The sequence below is a fragment of the Eucyclogobius newberryi genome, unplaced genomic scaffold (assembly GCF_026437365.1).
Source record: "Eucyclogobius newberryi isolate DKJ021-1_F unplaced genomic scaffold, fEucNew1.0.hap1 SCAF_1, whole genome shotgun sequence".
Classification (NCBI taxonomy): domain Eukaryota; kingdom Metazoa; phylum Chordata; class Actinopteri; order Gobiiformes; family Gobiidae; genus Eucyclogobius; species Eucyclogobius newberryi.
This window is the reverse complement of record NW_027315723.1, coordinates 30,994,113-31,014,688: the sequence shown is the minus strand read 5'-3', so window position 1 is coordinate 31,014,688 and position 20,576 is coordinate 30,994,113. Positions and strand designations below refer to the sequence as shown.

At 45.4% G+C, this 20,576-nt stretch overlaps 1 protein-coding gene across 1 annotated transcript in view; it reads left to right on the top strand.

Moving 5' to 3' along the window:
* The window catches only part of man1a1 (mannosidase, alpha, class 1A, member 1), a 143,408-nt gene that overhangs the window by 113,612 nt on the left and 9,220 nt on the right, over positions 1-20,576 (top strand). Inside the window, exons 6-8 of the mRNA XM_072443547.1 lie at positions 12,244-12,367; positions 12,441-12,534; positions 20,320-20,435. Of these exons, the coding sequence (XP_072299648.1) occupies positions 12,244-12,367; positions 12,441-12,534; positions 20,320-20,435 (334 nt within the window). The remainder of the gene's footprint in view (positions 1-12,243; positions 12,368-12,440; positions 12,535-20,319; positions 20,436-20,576) is intronic.

Genomic DNA, 20,576 nt, shown 5'->3' with positions numbered 1-20,576 from the left:
CTGTCTATAACTTAATTTTAAAAGAGTCATCAGTTTGCCATTCACGTCCCAGTAGCGGTAAAATAAAAAGGGAAAAGTAATATTGTTAACTTTCAAATAAGGTGATATTTCTGCACTTTTATGATTAATGTTAGAGACATTTAACATTTATCTTAAAATTAAACCTCAACTAATATGTTTGAAGACTTGTTTTAACACTCATGGACTGGTATAATATTGTCTATCATTGGGATTGTCAATATTGCTACTATAGCTGATATAAAAGCAAGATTATTTTTTTAAATGTATAAAGGACAACACAAAAAACAACACTCTACATTGCTGACAGGTTCGTGTCAAGGCACAACATCGCAAACAAAAATAGTGCAAATACACAATGCAAACGTGTAATATAGAATCCATTGTGGGACAGTCCCAAAACACCTCGCCTCTTGATGGGCCTCTCTATGGGCCTCTCTATGGGCCTCTTGATGGGCCTCTCTATGGGCCTCTCTATGGGCCTCTCTATGGGCCTCTTGATGGGCCTCTCTATGGGCCTCTTGATGGGCCTCTCTATGGGCCTCTTGATGGGCCTCTCTATGGGCCTCTTGATGGGCCTCTTGATGGGCCTCTCTATGGGCCTCTTGATGGGCCTCTCTATGGGCCTCTTGATGGGCCTCTCTATGGGCCTCTTGATGGGCCTCTCGATGGGCCTCTCGATGGGCCTCTTGATGGGCCTCTCTATGGGCCTCTTGATGGGCCTCTCTATGGGCCTCTTGATGGGCCTCTCTATGGGCCTCTCGATGGGCCTCTTGATGGGCCTCTTGATGGGCCTCTTGATGGGCCTCTTGATGGGCCTCTCTATGGGCCTCTCGATGGGCCTCTTGATGGGACAGTTTCTCCAGAAAGCAGTATTTCTCTGTGAGCAGTGGGCACTTTGACATGGTGTTATGAAAAAGCATGATATATTTTTCCAGAACCAAGCAGGTGATTTTGTGGTCCTCCACTCTGGTTACATTCTCTCTTTCTTTTAATTTTAATATATTAAGTAGAACGGCTATACAGATTATGAATGCATTTATCTAATTTAGATACTATTCCCTTTGAAAGTTCTGATTTATAAGCTTTAATCAGAGGGTCATAAAATTCTCTCTTTTTCTGCCTAACATTGTTTTGATCTAGATATAAAATGTTCCTGATTTGTATGAAGCAGATATTAGTTTTATGCCTTGACAATGGCATAATCGCTCCACGTTTAATCACAGTGTGAGAGTCTGCTCGGCTGTAAAAATACTTATGGTGTAGAATTAATCCATGGAAACAGAAGGGCTTTATGTAACGGTTGGAGCCCCCTGCAATTCACTCCAGTCGCCCCGTCACTCAAACATCATGGATCCGAGCCCGATTCACTTAAATGTTATTTCCATCCCTAGAGAGAGAGAGAGACAGCCCTCCTCTGTTTGTCTGCCGGTAATTAAAAGGCGGCTTGTCAGGACGATAAACGCGGCGTAACAAATTCATTTTCTCTGCCGTCGGAACGGGTGAGTGGACTCGGCCCCCGCTGTCGGTCTCTCGGGGGCAGGTATGGAGGAGGCGCCCGTAGAGAGAGCCTTTCCGTGGGTGTTACCTGCACCGCTATGAGAGCCCTCGCCAGGTTGTCTCGAGGGGGCCGGAGCAGATTGGAGACCATGATGACTTTATCTGCTTGAGTGAGCGGCGATAGCCTGCCGCTAACACGCACGTCACAGCGCCGTGAACACGCCGAGCGCTGCAAATGAAGATCCAACCTACAGGTGAATTAAACCTCCTATAGGACAGGAAAGAGACCCGACTGTGAGTAGGGAGAGATTTACCTGTACGATGAAGTGGTTTAGGCAGTCTTTTGTTAGCATGCATTATCCAACCTACACTTGCAACATTTAGCATAATGACCTTGGATTGGTTTAAAATGTTGTCACTTTTCTATTAAAATGCTGTTTTTAAAGCAACAATCCCGATCACAGGACCAGGCAGAACGGCCCCTTTACATGTTTTATCCAGGTAATCATCGTAAAGGCCCTTAATTTACCGTAGTTTTGATTAAGGTACAATATTACAATTACCTGCTTAATCCTTGGATGATGTTTTGATTGATATTTGGCTGCATATATCACAATTTAATCTAAATCACCGTCAGGGATATCGTTATTTCTTTCATAGTGTGTCCTCGTATGTCTTATACCTGTAGTTTAGACCTACAAACATGTACTAGAATGCATGGGATTCTTGTATTCGTTTATCGGCTCATATTTCAGTCTTCGCTCAAACGTTAATGCTCCCGGAGTTGTTTACAATGTGCTCTCTGAACAAAATCCTGCTTTTAAAACTTGCCGCAGAAGCTGGCGTCGTCTTTTGATTCTACAAGCTATTTCGTCGTCGCACGTCGTCCAAAACGTCTTTCGCTTCGACGGTAACCAAAACGAGTTTCGTCAAAGAGAGTGAATGTCAAATGAAAGACTTTAAGATTATTTTAAGAGTCTGTTTCAGTGTTGGCAGGTCCAAGGAGACTATGCTTAAAAATGAAGGGAAAAACGGAGAAAGAAAGAGACAAAGACTAAATAAGCGTCAAGAGAAAAGGAATTTCAAAATGTCTTGTGAAAGATGTATTTTTCTACTTGGGCGCTCATGTGAACGTTGGATGAAGAAGATTTGTGTGTTTTTGCCCTTCCTAGAAACCGATCTTGACAGAAAACAGATTTCTGCGCGCCGGCGTGTAGACTTTGTAACTGCAGTGTTATGAGTAAGACTAGAGAAATCAAACGAACATTGTCAGACATAATTGGGACTCCACGCCTCGCGCTGAAGTTTTCCCGACGCGACCCGCTTCGAGACTTAACCATAGCGAACAGTTTCTCCATAACCTTGACCCACATGTCTGCAGAATGAGCAAGACGTGTTCGGCCCAATTACTCCCTCCCCCCAGTATTCCCATGTACACGTGTAAATACTTCTTGTCCGTCCTCTGAGATAATGAGGTTTTTTCTTCCCACATTCTCGACCTCGTCCATCCATCTTGACTGGACTGACCCAGTATCTCGTTCAGGACGTCCACTCCTCGTCCGCGTCCCGTTTTCTCTTCAGTTTCGCTCACGGCTATCGGCAAAACCACCGGGGAGCGTCGGAAAAACGGGGACACAGTTTCGCCTACAAAAAAGTCGTTAAAACCGTAATGGGAATTGGTCATAAACGCAACACGGTACCTTTTGGTCAACATGCAGGTGTTTACCACCGCAAGACAAAGTTGTGGCTTTCTCGCGTAGTTTTTTTGCGATTGCCATAGATTTTATTTGCAGCTTGACTTTATGATCTATATTATTAATTTAACATTTAATCGTCGGCTTGGTTCTGGTGTCCAGTATTGTTGACAGCATTTATCGGCAGCAGGGCCCTAAACCAGTCACAGTGTGCGCTCACGGCCATCGATGGACACAAACTGAGCGGAAAATGCCGCTAAGATTCAATCGATTTGTCCTATTGATCTTCGCGCACCGACGGCAAGCGGACCCAAACACTGCATTTGAAGTTAGAAACAACCTTCGAGTTTGGCGAGTTACTTTCCCTAGCCTTTACCTGACATCTCATTACGTTTGGCTGGTGCATCTCTCAGTGTTTCCATTAACATTCAAGCCGATAACGTTCTTAAATCACTCCTACCACTCTTTGCGCTGACTGCCTTTAATGGGATGAGGCTGTGTGTCTGTGCCAGCGATTTGCTTTTAAAATGCTGGTCTATCACCGCGCCGCTCAGATGTATTTTCATCTCGTCTCACCATCTGACACTTTGCCCACAGTGCACCTGGGCCGCGGCGGGTTTAGATCTCCATAGGTCATTATTGGAGGCTGTTTACAAATGAGTGAATGTTGGAGGGAGATTAGGGCGCGGCGGGTCAGGCAGAGGTCCATGAGCGGGTGAAATAATAAACCAGGAAAGGTGTCTGATATGTTTGCTTTTTCTTCAGTAATCATCAGTGGTAAATTGGTTGTCAGTTTTTGTTCAATTAAAGCTAATTATGAATTGTAGTAAATTAGATATGCAGATTTCAGATCAGTATTTTGATGCATGGATCACAATATTGTTAAGATTCAGAAACGTTTTAGGCTTCAGAAGAACAAATACAAATGTTTCCTCTTATTTCAATGAATATTATAAATAAATATAACATTTTATTCACATACACCATGGCAGTAGCAGTGTTAAGCCTTTAAAGAGCTGTTTTCTTACACATCAGCAAAGGTTTTGTCACAATTTAATGTGCTGGAATATTGACTATATGTGTGTATTACAAGCCTTGAAATAAGTATTTTTACGTCCCTGTCAACATGACAGGTACCGATCATTTGGTACCTGTCATGGCTAATTCTGAATCGGTCACAAGGAAAGGAAAACAGAATAACATAATTAATGAAAAGTGAACTTTTATTTACATGTCTCGTTATCATTTACAGGCTGAGAAATAGATTTTCAAAGTTAGGGGCCAGGGGGGCCCCCTACCTAAAAAGGTTAGGGGCCCCCCAGCAATTTCAGGGGCCCACATGCATGCGTGGCATCACAGCGTCATAAGAACAAGATAAATGTGTTGTTTTAAACCTGGTTATTAGCATGTAAAACAATTTAAAGTACTTTTATCTGTTATTTGATATGAAGAGCACAAATACGGAATTCCTATAAACCAGAGATCATGATCTTTAATACTGTTTAATTTAATATAATAATGTTTCTTAGATACAAAATAAATACTGTTTACAGCATTTGACACAAGGAGATCTTGTGGAATATATAAAATCACAGCCTACAAAATAAACTACTAACATACATACATTGCCCCGATGCTAACAATTCCAAAGGGGGCGGGGCCCTTGGGGCCCTTGGATACTTCCACATTGACATTGTCCCTAATGTGCAAAATTACAGCTTTTGTTGCAAACAACTTTAAAAAGACTGAATTGCGAACTGAGGAGATTGACGCCCGCGAACCTCGATATCACTTGTGGCGCAAAATTAGACCGGGCATTTCCGAGTACAACCGAACGCAGCGGCCAATCAGATGCCCGCCTTCATCGACATTAGATCACGGACACCGCTCGGCCAATGAGAAGCGAGAAGACTGTGAAGTGCCATGTCTGTCAAAACGAAACTTAAGCGATAGAAATGTCCACGCACATGCGCTCCGCTGCTGCCTTCCTCCGCTGTAGAACTACAGCAATAATCATGGTCTGTAGTACAGCGTGCCAGAGTTTGAGTTTGTGCAGAGGAATCGCTTTGGGCATGTTCACCGCGCTGTTTTTGCCTATTAAAAATATATATTACGGCGAAAAATTTGCGTCGGTCATTGTGTCCGGAACCTTGAGTTTGGAGTCGGTCAAAACTGATTTTTGCGTCGGTCATTGACTGTGTCCGGCCCGTTATTTCGAGGCTTGGTATTATAGTGTTGTGAGAATCATATTAAACAGATAAATATTATGTTGAGTACTGTTATATCCTTGGGCTGCAACTGATGATTATTTTATTGTATTGATTAATCAGATAAGGAAAAATAAATAAAATATTAAGTTTCTTGCATATTATTTTGAATGCATTTCCTGAAAACAAGTCACATGAACATTCTGGGCTTATTTTATACAGACCAGATGTTATTATTTATGTGAAATAAACAAATAATGAGGAAAATATAATCACAATTTGTGTAGCAATCAAATAAAAAATAAACATAAAATGAATTGTAAAGTGCCAATGTTAGCTCAGCTTTTAGAAACTTTACAATTATTTAAAACATGGTATGTTATTAGACGTACAATCATGTCTTAAATGTTTAAATTATGCCTTTTAATGTTCATTTCATGTTACGAAGGGAATGATCTATCTGTTAGATTTTCAGTGGTTTTCAGTGACTTTACGTGGCAGTCCAATATGTTTCCTCTTGCATTTAGCGCAAAGTGCTCCCACACTTTGGAGTTTTTTGTATTTACTTTTTGCTGCCTTTGAACTTTTGGCCCCATTTTGTGTAAACTGCACGAGTGAGCGAAGGCGGGCCCGTGATTGGATAACCTTTACTTCTTCTGCATTGGTTATTACACCATCAAAATGCTCACTTCCGCCACACTTTGGATTCCGATAAGTGCTAAAAAGTGTCATCAAAAAACCTCACCTACTTCTGTGCCTCCTTTGTGTCCGGATATTGAATTAAAAGTTGGGAATTTGATTTAAGATCACAAAGTTTTTAATACTTGCTTTTCTTGTAATACAAGGCCCAACACGGCGTGCCATGTAAAGTGCAATAAACAAGTCCTAGTATGTCTGCTGATCTTTTACTGTTAGAAATTGTAGGTTCTTGTTTCAAACTTTCCAGGTATAAACCATGAAAATTCTGCAGTCACGACTGCTTTCCTTCCTCTTGCTTACAGTAGCCTATTGTTCCAGCTGCTACTTTAAAGCTCATAAACCTGACCAGACTCTGCACTTTATTTACAATTAACAGCAAAGTGGAAACATGTGTGGTTCTTTAACTGGATGCAGGAGCTCTGATCTCTCCCTGCTCTGAGCTCTGCTTTGAGCTCTGCTCTGAGTGTGACTGACAGCTGCAGCAGCTGTTGTGGGTTTCAAGCCCTAGACCTCATTATTGTGATAAGATGTTGCTGGTTCAGTGGGTTCTTCCTCTCTGCACAGACTTATGAATAATCGTCTTCCAGAGGACAAGCAAGTCGGATTATTTTCCCATTTCCAAAACTACTTCTGTGACATATTTGTCTCAAGAAAATATTTGCAGATGTAAATATTTGTGTGCTGTATCTTTGACCGTTGGCCTCCACATACAGTAAATGTGTTTGGTGATTAGACTGTGCCATGACTACCACTATGACTTATGATTTATTATAGACGACGTGTAATGCTTTGGCCTGTCTATATAGTTATAATCTATGATACCCATGGATCATTATTTCATATTCTGGACATTTTACATAGCAATATTGATCTAATACAACTAAATAGAAGAAGCAAGTCCACTGAGGTGTCACATTAAACGTCATAACGTTCTCCCTGGTCTGGCGTTGGAGAAGGCCAGCTAGGTTAAAGCCTAAGGAATAAAGTCTGGCGGTAATATAACACTTGGATTCCAACTGCCATAAAACAACAACAACAAAGTGCTGTCTATACTTCATAGATTATGATAGCAAGCAGCAGATTGTGGGCGTGTACCAGAGGTTGTGTGAAAATGGCGTTTTGATTTCAGGAGAATAAACATTACAACTTGAATAAATCACTCTGAATTCAACTTTGAGTGGATTAAACCACTGTAACATTAGCACAAACATATTTTGTATAGTATGTCCCCTTTAAGTTTACATTTACTGATTCCAGGTGCCCCAGAGCATAAACAGTTCATACATTACAAGGTTGGAAGGTTTTATACAAAAGACATGGAGAAGAAGACATTACATTACAAAAATAATTTAAACCTTTTCAAGTTATTAATTGTGATTATACCCATTGATTATGTGCATTGTTCCTGACTTCTCTTTGTGTATCAAGGCCTTTTGCACAAAGAGGAGTCAGAAAAAAAGCATCTGCCACATGCTATGACACAACGGATTTTCTTTGGCAACTCCAGACGAGAAAACCTAAAGAAACAAACTAAAATAACTTCATCCTTTGAATGAGCTAAATGAGTAGATGGACAAAAGAACTCTTCCTATATTAAAGTGCTCTCTGTGAACGTCTGGCTTCACGCTCTGTTTATGCAGAAACACCGGCTCTTTTCCCACAAACGTGCGCCGCACGCCTCCTCAGCGGCTGTATCCTCAGGCACTGAAACCCAGCCGTGATTTAAAGCCTCTAATTAAGTTGCTAACTGTGAATCTATGGCAATTCACATTTTCTGCTCGCTCTCGAGCTGCAGAAGTCCCGTGGATTTTCAGACCCATGGAAGAAGAACGGCACAAGCAAAGAAATGTGCGGTCACGGTGCCGGTTTTCAAGCTGCGGGCCAGGTACAACAACCCCCGGACTCCGCGGAAGCTACAAAAGTGTGTAGAAAGCAAACGTCTTCAGAAATAATGGAACAATTTGAAGTTTGGAACGTCGGGTCAAAAGTGGTGGCGGAAAATCGACGCTCTGGGAATTTAAAAACAAATTGCGCTCAGTGACGGAGGTAGAAATCTCTGCGTTTGAAGGAGATTCGTAGTCAAGTCTCAAACTCCAGTGGCCGGAGGTGTGCCCGCGGCTGCCTCCCAGCTCTTGAATAATGGGACACATGGACAAAGGACGAAACAGACAGAGCAAAGAGAGGGCGAAAAAAAAGGCTGAACATGTCCCACGACGTGTGAACCTGATCATTCGCTCCGGCATCGGCGTCGCTGGCCTACATTTTTCTGGGTCATGTCTTTAGGAACTGTCACTTTTCAGGCCCCGGTTTAGGATTGTCAGACAAACAGCGGTGACGGGCGGAAACCGGGGCAATTAGGATTAACATCTGAATTCAAAACGACTCCGGTTCATGTTTAAAGCCCCAGGGATTATTTACAAATCGTGCGTTTTTGTTGTCGCATTTGTCGAGGTAGGAGAAGGCCAGAAAAACATCCTCACAATCTCAATTATAGCGACAGTGTTTGCTTTTTACGAGCATTTACACATTACTTAAATCTCAAATCCACTTTTCAGTCACTCACCTGGATGAAGATTCACTAATAAAAGTAATGGGCGAAGGACTTTTTTGATTTGAGGTTTTCATTATGTCTATTACGAGGCAGATATATAATACTTTATGTAGCATCTTTTATGCGGTTCCTTTGTTAAGTCCATTAGTACATCCCTGAACACAGATTGCCCAAGAGCCCTTCAGCACTCTGGTTAAAAGAGCTGTATTGTATCTGTGCAAATAAGCGAGCCTTTTTCCGCCCCAGACTCGGAGCAGCCATAACAAAAGCCTCGCCGTGTTGTTACTGAAGCTCTATTTGGATTCTCTGCGCATAATCTGACCCATCCGTTATAATGGTCTCAGCAGCAGCATCTCGGCCACTGTTTACTCCAGGTAAAAACGCACGGCACGTTTCCACTACGTCCAGTTGACACGTGGACTTGAGGTTTAGTCGACGGGCAGTGGGAGGGGTTTGGATTTCTGCCAGCATCTAAACAAAAATGTACATGTAAAAAACTTGTATCAACACTTTTATTTGATGTTGGGATATTATCGGTTTAGTGATGACATGATCTTGATTCATAGTCAATGTTTTTCCATTATTTTATTAGCGTTTGTCTTTCAAAGCAATGTGTTTTTTGAGTGTTTCAATAGCAAATATTGAATCGTTTTACTGTCTCAATAAGTTTGCATTCTAGGGTTGTATATTTACTTTGTCTAATCATGCAAACAACTTGAACTTCGATATTTGGCATACTAATATCGCTATCAAGATGAACTGTACTTAAAAGTGCGCTTTGTAGCCATTTGCCATTTGCTTGGAATTTTCCACAGTATAGCATTAAACTTATCTCCATGGAGACAAGTAGGTAACATCACCGGGCCAAGAGTGTGGAACGGCGACCCTGCTCGTAGTAAAAAAAAGCATGTTTTCCAAGGTTTTTTTGAGCAAGAGTCATTGCAGGATCGACACGTTCAACGCCGTACAGCGGCACTTTTGAGATGAAGCAAATAGCATCTCCATGGAGACGAGCAGGCGGCAGACCCCTCACCAGAAAAGTTACACTGAGCACATTTTAACAAACAGTTTGCTCAAAAAAAACAGTTTGCTCATCGTTGACCTGGACACTAAAACTGCTTTTGTTTTGTTCTTTCCCGTCCTTCATCCTCGCCAATCAAACCAACCGCCCACACTTTGGTCTTGCATTTTCAGTCAGACTCTATTGTGTTTTGTGTGAGAACTTTGGGCTCAGTCTCTATCCCTCCACGGTCTCGCTGGAAAAATCAGCCGACGCCCCGGACCGCCATTTTTCCGATAAATACACTTTAATGCGCCCGGGTGTGCGCAGTGTTTGTCGGTTTTAATGCGCCGCTGCCGTCCTGCTGCGTGCTGTTGATTCTCTTAAACAGGGATTTAGTGTTGCTCACTGCAGGGTTTCCATGGGATTTTGGAGGCGTGACGTGAATATAGAAAGTGTGTTATTGCTATTCCGACACATACTAAAAAGGATTTGTTGTTTATCACCGCAGTTGTAAAAGATTTGGCGGAAAAAGACCCAAAATCGTTGCCGGAATAACGCGGGGATAAAACAGGATTAAAGTACTACTACGAGAAAGCGCGAAGTGTGTATTTTTTGTAAAGCTCTGCCGCAGCTTTTATTCGCCGTACTATTTTTTTATATGAGAGTGAGTGATGCTGGTGGTCAGAGAAACCAGAGGAGCACAATGTGTTTGTACCACTCAGCCCCTGTAATGTTCCAGAAATCACCACCATCAACAATAATATTGAAAGCATATCGTGAAAAGTATGAGCTTTAATCTATAAAAAGCAGAATTAAACACTTAAGTAGTTAGTTAGTGTAATTCATTCAAACATCTACTGCTGAAATGTTAGTATATCACCAATAAATTACACAAAATGTCCTGTTAGTGCAGAGAAAAGATGGATACAATAAATGTATGAACAATAAGTCGGTATTTTCTTGACTGGTCCAGCAAAAGTAGCAGCGGGTGGATAAAAAATTTAAATAAAAGTGTCTCCATAGTGTCAGAAAAGTGTCATACAAATCCAGCGCGGTTTTATTTTTACTTGTTGAAGCTTCCGTGTTGAGAAATTCTGGCTGAAAAGATTGACAATATGAAGCATTATGTTTGCGATGGGCTCCTATGGATTCTTGCCCTGCTTTTAAATAATTGAGATGAAACCTGTGATTTTGAGAAGAGGGCTCGTGCATTATACATGATTATACATAAATAGAAATGGTTTTATTCGAGCAGATCGTCACCCGTCGTCCTCTTTGCCCACTGCCCCCCCCCCCCCGTGCACCGATGCCACCTGACGCTCTGTGGATGGTACATTTTCATCCCGGTGCACCGCCCTCTCTCTCATCCATCATTGGCCTGGATGCGATCAGTCAGTGCCTCCTCCTACAGACTCTGGTCCTCTGTCCTTGTCCCGTGTGCTGATGGGTCCTGCCCCTCAGACTCAGTGCTCCGTGACAGCAGCAGGACACACGGGAGACAGATTTGACGGATGCAAACGGAAAACGCAGACATTAGTCTCTATCTTTCGTCGCGTCGTGGGTTTCTGCTACCTTTTATAGGTGACGTTTTGAGGACCCCCCCCCCTCCCATTCGAAAGATGTACACATTTGTTTTAATTTGTCAATCACTATGGTGACTGTGCTAATATTTCATCTTTTTTAAACCCGTGGACAGCACAGATTTTGTCCTCCCAAAAAAATATACACTGTAGCCATTTATTGGAAAGACGTGCACGCTCGTCTATTAAAATTTAAAATGGTAAAGGTCATTTTCAAGGTGCATTATGTAACCTAGCCACCATGTAGTCTCCTGTTTGTTATTGCTTTGCCTGAAATGTTCCGCAGTATAACATTAAACGGATCTATCATCTACATTTTTTTCAAGCCTGTCAATAAAAACACTTCCAAAATACCTTGAAAAACCTACGTTCTTCCTCTGAGCAGGCTTGCCTCTCCACAGATCTGACTTGTAACATGACATTTAAGGTTATACCTACTGTTGGGACTTTCCAGGAGAGGTTCATGTGGAAGACTAGCACAAAAAAGTCAGATGCTGCACCTTTGGATGTGAACTCAATAACTTTTCTTCATCACCGTACACCAGGCCCAAGATGCTCACTCTAACAAGAACTCAGTGATGTTTAAATTCAGTCTTTCTTCTTATATTCAAACTTGACATGAATAGTATTAGAAATGTCCTTAACGTGCTGGAAATACTTCAAGGGAACGACCCGAAACGACAGAGCAGAGTGTTGAGTGAATCTTAGAAACTAGCTCTCTTGTTGTGTCTCTCCAGAGTTCACCTGCTCCCCCTAGAGGCTGACCGTGATGCTGCGCTATTACTCTCCTCAAACTGTCTGCTGGCTCTTCTTGACAAATCCTTCTGTTAAACTGCACTAAGACCACAGTTTGAGCCCTGTATTAGTTAATTTTAACTGCTCGATGTGCTTCAATCGCCCCTCAGGGATAAATAAAGTTGTATTGAATTAAATTGATGCGCAAAAATCCGAGCAATGACTCATTTTCCGGTTGTTTGTGGTTGTCTCGCAGTGGCATTGGCAGAAACTGGCCGTGGGCATCAGGTGGGAGCAGCATCCTGGCTGAATATGGCACGCTGCATTTGGAGTTTATGCATCTCAGCAAGCTGTCAGGAAACCCCGATTTCGCTCAGAAGGTAAACGACTCTCTTTTTATTCCGATTGTGTTTAATGAATGTTCCTTTCATGCACACGGCTCTCTCTTCAAAGGTGATGAACATCCGAAAAGTGCTGAACCGACTGGACAAACCACAAGGACTGTATCCAAACTACCTGAACCCAAACAGCGGCCAGTGGGGGCAGCGTAAGTCGTACTGTACTGCAATACTTTTACTAGTCTGGGTGTACTGCATGCTACGGCGTTCGAGTTTTTACCAGAATCTCTCGCTTTTAATTTTAAAGTGTGCCCGTAAATCGTCTGTTAAACGTGTTCTGTGCTGAGGCGGGAGGCAGGACCATAATCATTTGCATAGCACTTGGAAATGTCACAGGCCCGTGCTTCTCCTCCTCCAACGTTAAAATTGTAATGAATTCAAGCGGCTTGTCTGATGTAGTGCTCTTCACAGTCTCCAAGAGAAACTTTCGGCACCTGTAATTTGGTCTGACAGAAACCGCTGCTTCCTGTCAGTCTTGTTATTAAAATCGCCCTTCCCTGTGAATTCAAAGAGCTGAAGACGTTGGACTAGATCTGTAATCGTTTTTTTAATCCTCAGTCAAGATTTTTCCTGTTATACTTTCATTTATTTTCCATCATGTAGATTTAGGTTTTCCCCACTATACTGATAATGCATTACTGTGTTTTCCGGAGTATAAGTCGCTCCAGCCAAAAGAATACATGACGCACAGACAACGAACTGTGGTAAGTGTCTGGTATGTTAACGTAACATATTAAAAGTTATTCAGATAACTATAGCATAAAGGGTTAGGGTCACATATAAGTCGCTCCCTGGCCAAACTATGAAAAAAGGTGCAACTTATTGTCCGAAAAATACGGTAGTCGTTTACTGCTCTTTTCCAGAATTTAAAAACAATAGCTTTCAATATTACAGTTTGTGGAAATAAACAAGACAAACATTAAGTCCGTGCCATTTAGTCTAGTTTATTCCCCTGAACTCAGACGGTTAGGCAGCTATCGTATGTTTGCAATTTGTGATTCTGTTTGCAAATAAACAACAAGATAATCTTTTAATTTTAAAAGCAAATAGTAGTGGAACTATTCAAAGAGGAAATCTTTGCTTTTTGATGTTTACTTGTGGCCAAGAGACATTTTGGGTCCATGACATGTTTACTTTTTGACGTACTCCCAGTGCTTCTGCAAATAATAGATAATTAATCCAAATTGTTTTTCCTTAACTATTTGGTAAAAGACTTTTATTTTTGCTTTCATCCTTAAGCTTTACTCTGTCTGAAATAATCAACATATCAGTGTTTGTAGACATGTGCTTCTTTTGTACAAGCTGTAAAACCCACGCCACGTCCTGATGTTAAACGTCCTGATGCAGCGATTTGTGCTTTCAAAGTGCCTCGCCCCGACAGCAGCGGGAAAAATGGACAGCGCTATGAGACGTTTTGTTGCCATTGTCCCTTTCATTATCTCCTCAGACGATGCTTTGCTCAAAAACATGACAAGCGGGATTACGCCGAGCTTTTAAGCGATACGTTTTCCTCCCCAGACTCTTTCTATACCAGCTTTGTTCAACTTTATACGTGCGAACGTGTCCCTCTTTCCTCATTTCTCGTTGGCCATCGTAGGCTGAGGAGTTTAAATAATGAGTTTCAAATCATGCACACGGCGATGCAAAAATCTGTGGTCAAACATGGCATTGGAGGTCTATTTTGCTTTATTTATTACGTTATTACTAGTGTTAAAAGCAATATCGTATTTTCCGGACTATAAGTCGCACCGGAGTATAAGTTGCACTAGCTAAAAAATGCATAATAGAGAAGAAAAAAACACATAAGTCACACTGGAGTATGAAATGCAGTTGCAAGTGTGAAAATAACAAATAATATCACATATAAGACACTCCGGAGTATAAGTATATAAGTATAAATATACGTATAAGTCGCACCCCGGCCAAAAAGGGGAAAAGGTGCAACTTATCCATCCATCCATCCATCTTCTGCCGCTTTATCCGGGGCCGGGTCGCGGGGGCAGCAGTCTGAGCAGGGACTCCCAGACTTCCTTCTCCCCAGACACTTCCTCTAACTCCTCCGGGGGGATCCCGAGGCGTTCCCAGGCCAGCCGAGAGACATAGTCTCTCCAGCGTGTCCTGGGTCTTCCCCGGGGCCTCTTCCCGGTGGGACATGCCTGAAACACCTCCCGAGGGAGGCGCCCAGGAGGCATCCGAAACAGATGCCCGAGTCACCTCAGCTGGCTCCTCTCGACGTGGAGGAGCAGCGGCTCTACTCCGAGCTCCCCCCGTGTGGCCGAGCTCCTCACCTTATCTCTAAGGGAGCGCCCAGCCACCCGGCGGAGGAAACTCATTTCGACCGCTTGTATCCGCGATCTTGTTCTTTCGGTCACTACCCAAAGCTCATGACCATAGGTGAGGTCAGGAACGTAGACCGACCGGTAAATAGAGAGCTTTGCCTTTCGGCTCAGCTCCCCCTTTACCACAACGGTCCGATGCAGCGACTGCATCACTGCAGCCGCTGCACCGATCCGCCTGTCGATCTCACGCTCCATCCTTCCCTCACTCGTGAACAAGACCCCGAGATACTTGAACTCCTCCACTTGGGGCAAGGACACCCCACCCACCTGGAGAGGGCAAGCCACCTTTTTCCGGTCGAGAACCATGGCCTCGGATTTGGAGGTGCTGATTCTCATCCCAGCCGCTTCACACTCGGCTGCAAACCGTCCCAGTGCATGTTGCAGGTCCGGGTTTGATGGAGCCATCAGGACAACATCGTCTGCAAACAGCAGAGATGAGATCCTGTGGTCCCCAAACCGGACACCCTCCGACCTCTGACTGCGCCTAGAAATTCTGTCCATAAAAATTATGAACAGAACCGGTGACAAAGGGCAGCCCTGGCGGAGTCCAACATGCACTGGGAACAGGTCTGACTTACTGCCGGCAGTGCGAACACAGCTCCTGCTCCGGTCATACAGGGACCGGACAGCCCTGAGCAAAGGGCCCCGGACCCCGTACTCCCGGAGCACCCCCCAAAGGACACCCCGAGGGACACGGTCGAAAGCCTTCTCCAGATCCACAAAGCACATGTGGACTGGTTGGGCAAACTCCCATGAGCCCTCGAGCACCCGATGGAGGGTATAGAGCTGGTCCAGTGTTCCACGACCGGGACGAAAACCACTCTGCTCCTCCTGAATCCGAGGTTCGACTATCGGTCGGATTCTCCTCTCCAGTACCTTGGAATAGACCTTACCCGGGAGGCTGAGGAGTGTGATCCCTCTGTAGTTGGAACACACCCTCCGGTCCCCCTTCTTGAACAGAGGGACCACCACCCCGGTCTGCCAGTCCAGAGGCACGGTCCCCGAACGCCACGCGATGTTGCAGAGACGTGTCAACCAAGACAGTCCTACAACATCCAGATACTTTAGGTACTCAGGGCGGATCTCATCCACCCCCGGAGCCCTGCCACCGAGGAGTTTGCGAACAACCTCAGTGACTTCAGCTTGGGTGATGGATGAGCCAGCCACCGAGTCCCCGGTCTCCACTTCCTCTTCGGAAGACGTGACTGAGGGATTAAGGAGATCCTCAAAGTATTCCTTCCACCGTCCGACGACATCCCCAGTCGAGGTCACCAGGCCTCCACCCGCACCGTAAACGGTGTTGGTGAGACACTGCTTCCCCCTCCTGAGGCGCCGGACGGTTTGCCAGAATTTCTTTGGTGCCGACCGATAGTCCTCCTCCATGGCCTCCCCGAACTCCTCCCAGGCCCGGGTTTTTGCCTCTGCGACAGCACGAGCCGCGGCTCGCTTGGCCTGCCGATACCCGTCGATGACCTCCGGAGACCTACAAGCCAGAGTGGCCTGATAGGCCTCCTTCTTCAGTCTGACGGCATCCCTTACTTCCGGTGTCCACCACCGGGTTCGGGGGTTGCCGCCACGACAGGCACTGGAGACCTTGCGACCACAACTCCGAGCAGCCGCATCAACAATGGAGGCGGAGAACATGGTCCACTCGGACTCAATGTCCCCAACCTCCCCCGGGACATGGGAGAAGCTCTCCCGGAGGTGCGAGTTGAATACCCTACTGACAGAGGGCTCCACTAGACGTTCCCAACAGACCCTCACAATGCGCTTGGGTCTGCCAAGTCTGTCCGGCTTCCTCCTCCGCCAGCGGATCCAACTCACCACCAGGTGGTGATCGGTTGACAACTCTGCCCCTCTCTTCACCCGAGTGTCCAAGACACGCGGCCGGAGGTCTGATGACACGACAACAAAGTCGATCATTGACCTCCGGCCTAGGGTGTCCTGGTGCCATGTGCACTGATGGACACCCTTGTGCTTGAACATGGTGTTCGTTATGGACAATCCGTGGCTAGCACAGAAGTCCAATAACTGAACACTGCTCGGGTTCAGATCGGGGAAGCCGTTCTTCCCGATCACCCCTCTCCAGGTGTCACTGTCATTGCCCACGTGGGCGTTGAAGTCCCCCAGTAGAACAACGGAGTCCCCGGTCGGTGCACTGTCCAGTACCCCTCCCAAGGACTCCAAGAAGGCCGGGTACTCTGCACTGCTGTTCGGCCCGTAGGCCGCCACAACAGTGAGAGACCTGTCCCCCACCCGAAGGCGGAGGGACGCGACCCTCTCGTTCACCGGGGTAAACTCCAACACGTGGCGGCTGAGCTGAGGGGCTATCAGCAAGCCCACACCAGCCCGCCGCCTCTCCCCGCGGGCAACACCAGAGAAGTGGAGCGTCCAGCCCCTCTCGAGGAGATGGGTTCCAGAGCCCAAACTGTGCGTGGAGGTGTGGCCGACTATATCTAGTCGGTATCGCTCAACCTCCCGCACAAGCTCAGGCTCTTTCCCCCCCAGCGAGGTGACATTCCATGTCCCCAGAGTTAGTCTCTGTGTCTGGAGATCTGGTCGCCGAGGCCCCTGCCGTCGACTGCCGCCCAGATCTCTCTGCACCGGCCCCTTATGGATCCTCCTGCGGGTGGTGGGCCCACGGGAGGGCGGGCCCACGTCGCTCTTTCGGGCTGTGCCCGGCCGGGCCCCGTGGGGTAAGACCCGGCCACCAGGCGCTCGCCATGGAGCACCCATCCCAGGCCTGGCTCCAGGATGGGGCCCCGGTGACGCCGATCCGGGCGACGTAAACGGCCTTGTTCGTGTCGTCGTCATAAGAGGCTTCTGAGGTGCAACTTATAGTCCGGAAAATACGGTAGATTTGTAGTATTCACAAAGAAGGTTAATTGTCATAGATTGCGCGCATTTGTCGTATTCGAAGGGAATTTTTCAAACGAGGCGTGTGAAAAATCCAAACGGAAAGCTCAAGGCAAACAAAACAATGCGCCGTATCAGCTCAATTGTATCTGTGTTTTGGGCTTTTAAGAGTTATCAGAGAAAAACAAACGCACGTCGTTGGATACGGTTTCAAAACACAGTTAACGTTCCCAAGCCACAAGGAGACGGAGTAGGACAATCATATGTGTTTCATTTTGTATTGTAAAATTGTTTTTCGAGTGCAGTTTGTCTTCACCTTCGCACGCCATGAGCTCAGCGAAGATCTTTTCAACATGATGTGATCAGACATTTGAACGGCCGTCTGTCTCCTTTTCATATATTGAAACATGTAGCATCTCCTCCCTGATGTGAGTTGATGAAGTATTGAATAAACCTTTTAAATCTCCCTGGTAATGGCCGACATTAGCTGACAGTTGGGTACAGCGCGTGTTTTTATGCAAAGCACAGCGCGTTCAATTAGGCACGGTGAATAGAGATGACAAGTTTCACAAATACGAAGGGAAAGAAATGGTTCACAAAAAAGGCTTTATGGCCATTTGAGGCTGAGGTTTTCATCTTGACAGACATAACGGAGTGGAGCGGCGAACGCTTGTGTTGAATAAATGATGACCCGCGGAGGTTTGCAGCCTAATGTTCTCAGGAAAATATCTTTGACGCGTTTAACTTCGATGTACGTACACTCGATATTGAAGATGCTCAGATATCTCAAGCGTGGCATTTATTCTCAGAAACGCTAGGAAAGTGGTCGCCTACGAGTCTGATTGTGAAAGCTGCTCATGTTGTCTCATTGTTCAACCTTTATCGATCAATCTTTTCTTCTTAGAGACCTTTAAATCACCCGCGGTGACCAAAGTGCTTCACAGTAAAAATCAAGGCAACACGAAAGCATAAAACTATGTAACATACAAAGGGGCAAAAAGAATGTGTCGAGGGGGCCAATGGAGGGCAAAAAGAACATGTCGAGGGGGCCAATGGAGGGCAAAAAGAACATGTCGAGGGGACCAATGAAGGGCAAAAAGAACGTGTCGAGGGGGCCAATGAAGGGCAAAAAGAACGTGTCGAGGGGGCCAATGAAGGGCAAAAAGAACATGTCGAGGGGGCCAATGGAGGGCAAAAAGAACATGTCGAGGGGACCAATGAAGGGCAAAAAGAACGTGTCGAGGGGGCCAATGAAGGGCAAAAAGAACGTGTCGAGGGGGCCAATGAAGGGCAAAAAGAACGTGTCGAGGGGGCCAATGAAGGGCAAAAAGAACGTGTCGAGGGGGCCAATGAAGGGCAAAAAGAACGTGTCGAGGGGGCCAATGAAGGGCAAAAAGAACATGTCGAGGGGGCCAATGGAGGGCAAAAAGAACATGTCGAGGGGACCAATGAAGGGCAAAAAGAACGTGTCGAGGGGGCCAATGAAGGGCAAAAAGAACATGTCGAGGGGGCCAATGAAGGGCAAAAAGAACATGTCGAGGGGGCCAATGGAGGGCAAAAAGAACATGTCGAGGGGACCAATGAAGGGCAAAAAGAACATGTCGAGGGGACCAATGAAGGGCAAAAAGAACATGTCGAGGGGGCCAATGGAGGGCAAAAAGAACATGTCGAGGGGACCAATGAAGGGCAAAAAGAACGTGTCGAGGGGGCCAATGGAGGGCAAAAAAAACGTGTCGAGGGGGCCAATGGAGGGCAAAAAGAACGTGTCGAGGGGGCCAATGAAGGGCAAAAAGAACATGTCGAGGGGCCAATGGAGGGCAAAAAGAACGTGTCGAGGGGGCCAATGGAGGGCAAAAAGAACGTGTCGAGGGGGCCAATGAAGGGCAAAAAGAACGTGTCGAGGGGGCCAATGAAGGGCAAAAAGAACATGTCGAGGGGGCCAATGGAGGGCAAAAAGAACATGTCGAGGGGGCCAATGGAGGGCAAAAAGAACGTGTCGAGGGGGCCAATGAAGGGCAAAAAGAACATGTCGAGGGGGCCAATGGAGGGCAAAAAGAACGTGTCGAGGGGCCAATGGAGGGCAAAAAGAACATGTCGAGGGGGCCAATGGAGGGCAAAAATAACGTGTCGAGGGGGCCAATGAAGGGCAAAAATAACGTGTTGAGGGGGCCAATGGAGGGCAAAAAGAACGTGTCGAGGGGGCCAATGGAGGGCAAAAAGAACATGTCGAGGGGCCAATGGAGTTGCTCATAACTTTTGCTGCGTTTCTCATTACTATTCACGATTGTCAACCAAACCACATTGAAATGCTCATTTTTCTTTCACGATTCACCAAATGATCTTGACAGCCCTTGTGTATAATGTATGCTTTTTTAACTGTCATCATTTTTGCTTCGCTATTAAAACTGAAGAACTCTTTCCGTAACGTTATCTCCGTTTATTGCGTCTGTCGTCCGTCTCTGCAGCATTTTCTCTGCGCGTTAGCATCAGCTTCAAGTGGGCGGGTTCACAGATGTGGCTTTAAACCCTGAGCATGTTTCGCGCCGTCTCCCTCTCCTTTTCAAAATGATGGCTTTTGACATTTAATCTGTGGGCCGCACGCACTGTCTGGACTCTCATAATGACACATGCATATGAATGAGGCAAATGAGGCATTCAGGTCAAACCCGGGACTTGCACAAAATGGGGATGTGGTTATAAAAGTGGTTTGAGAGTTTGAACGTTTGCCTTGCGTTGCAGATCACGTGTCGGTGGGCGGACTCGGCGACAGCTTCTACGAGTATCTGCTCAAGGCCTGGCTCATGTCGGACAAAACGGACGAGGATGGCAAGAAGCTGTACTACGAAGCGCTACAGGTAGACAAATGCGTAGTTAATGTCAAGATGAATCCATATATTTCATAAAATAATAGATATGGAAAGTATTGCACTGTACATAAAGTTCCCACGAGCCAATAGATATTATAGTAGGAAAGAAATTACATCAGAATTAAGTAT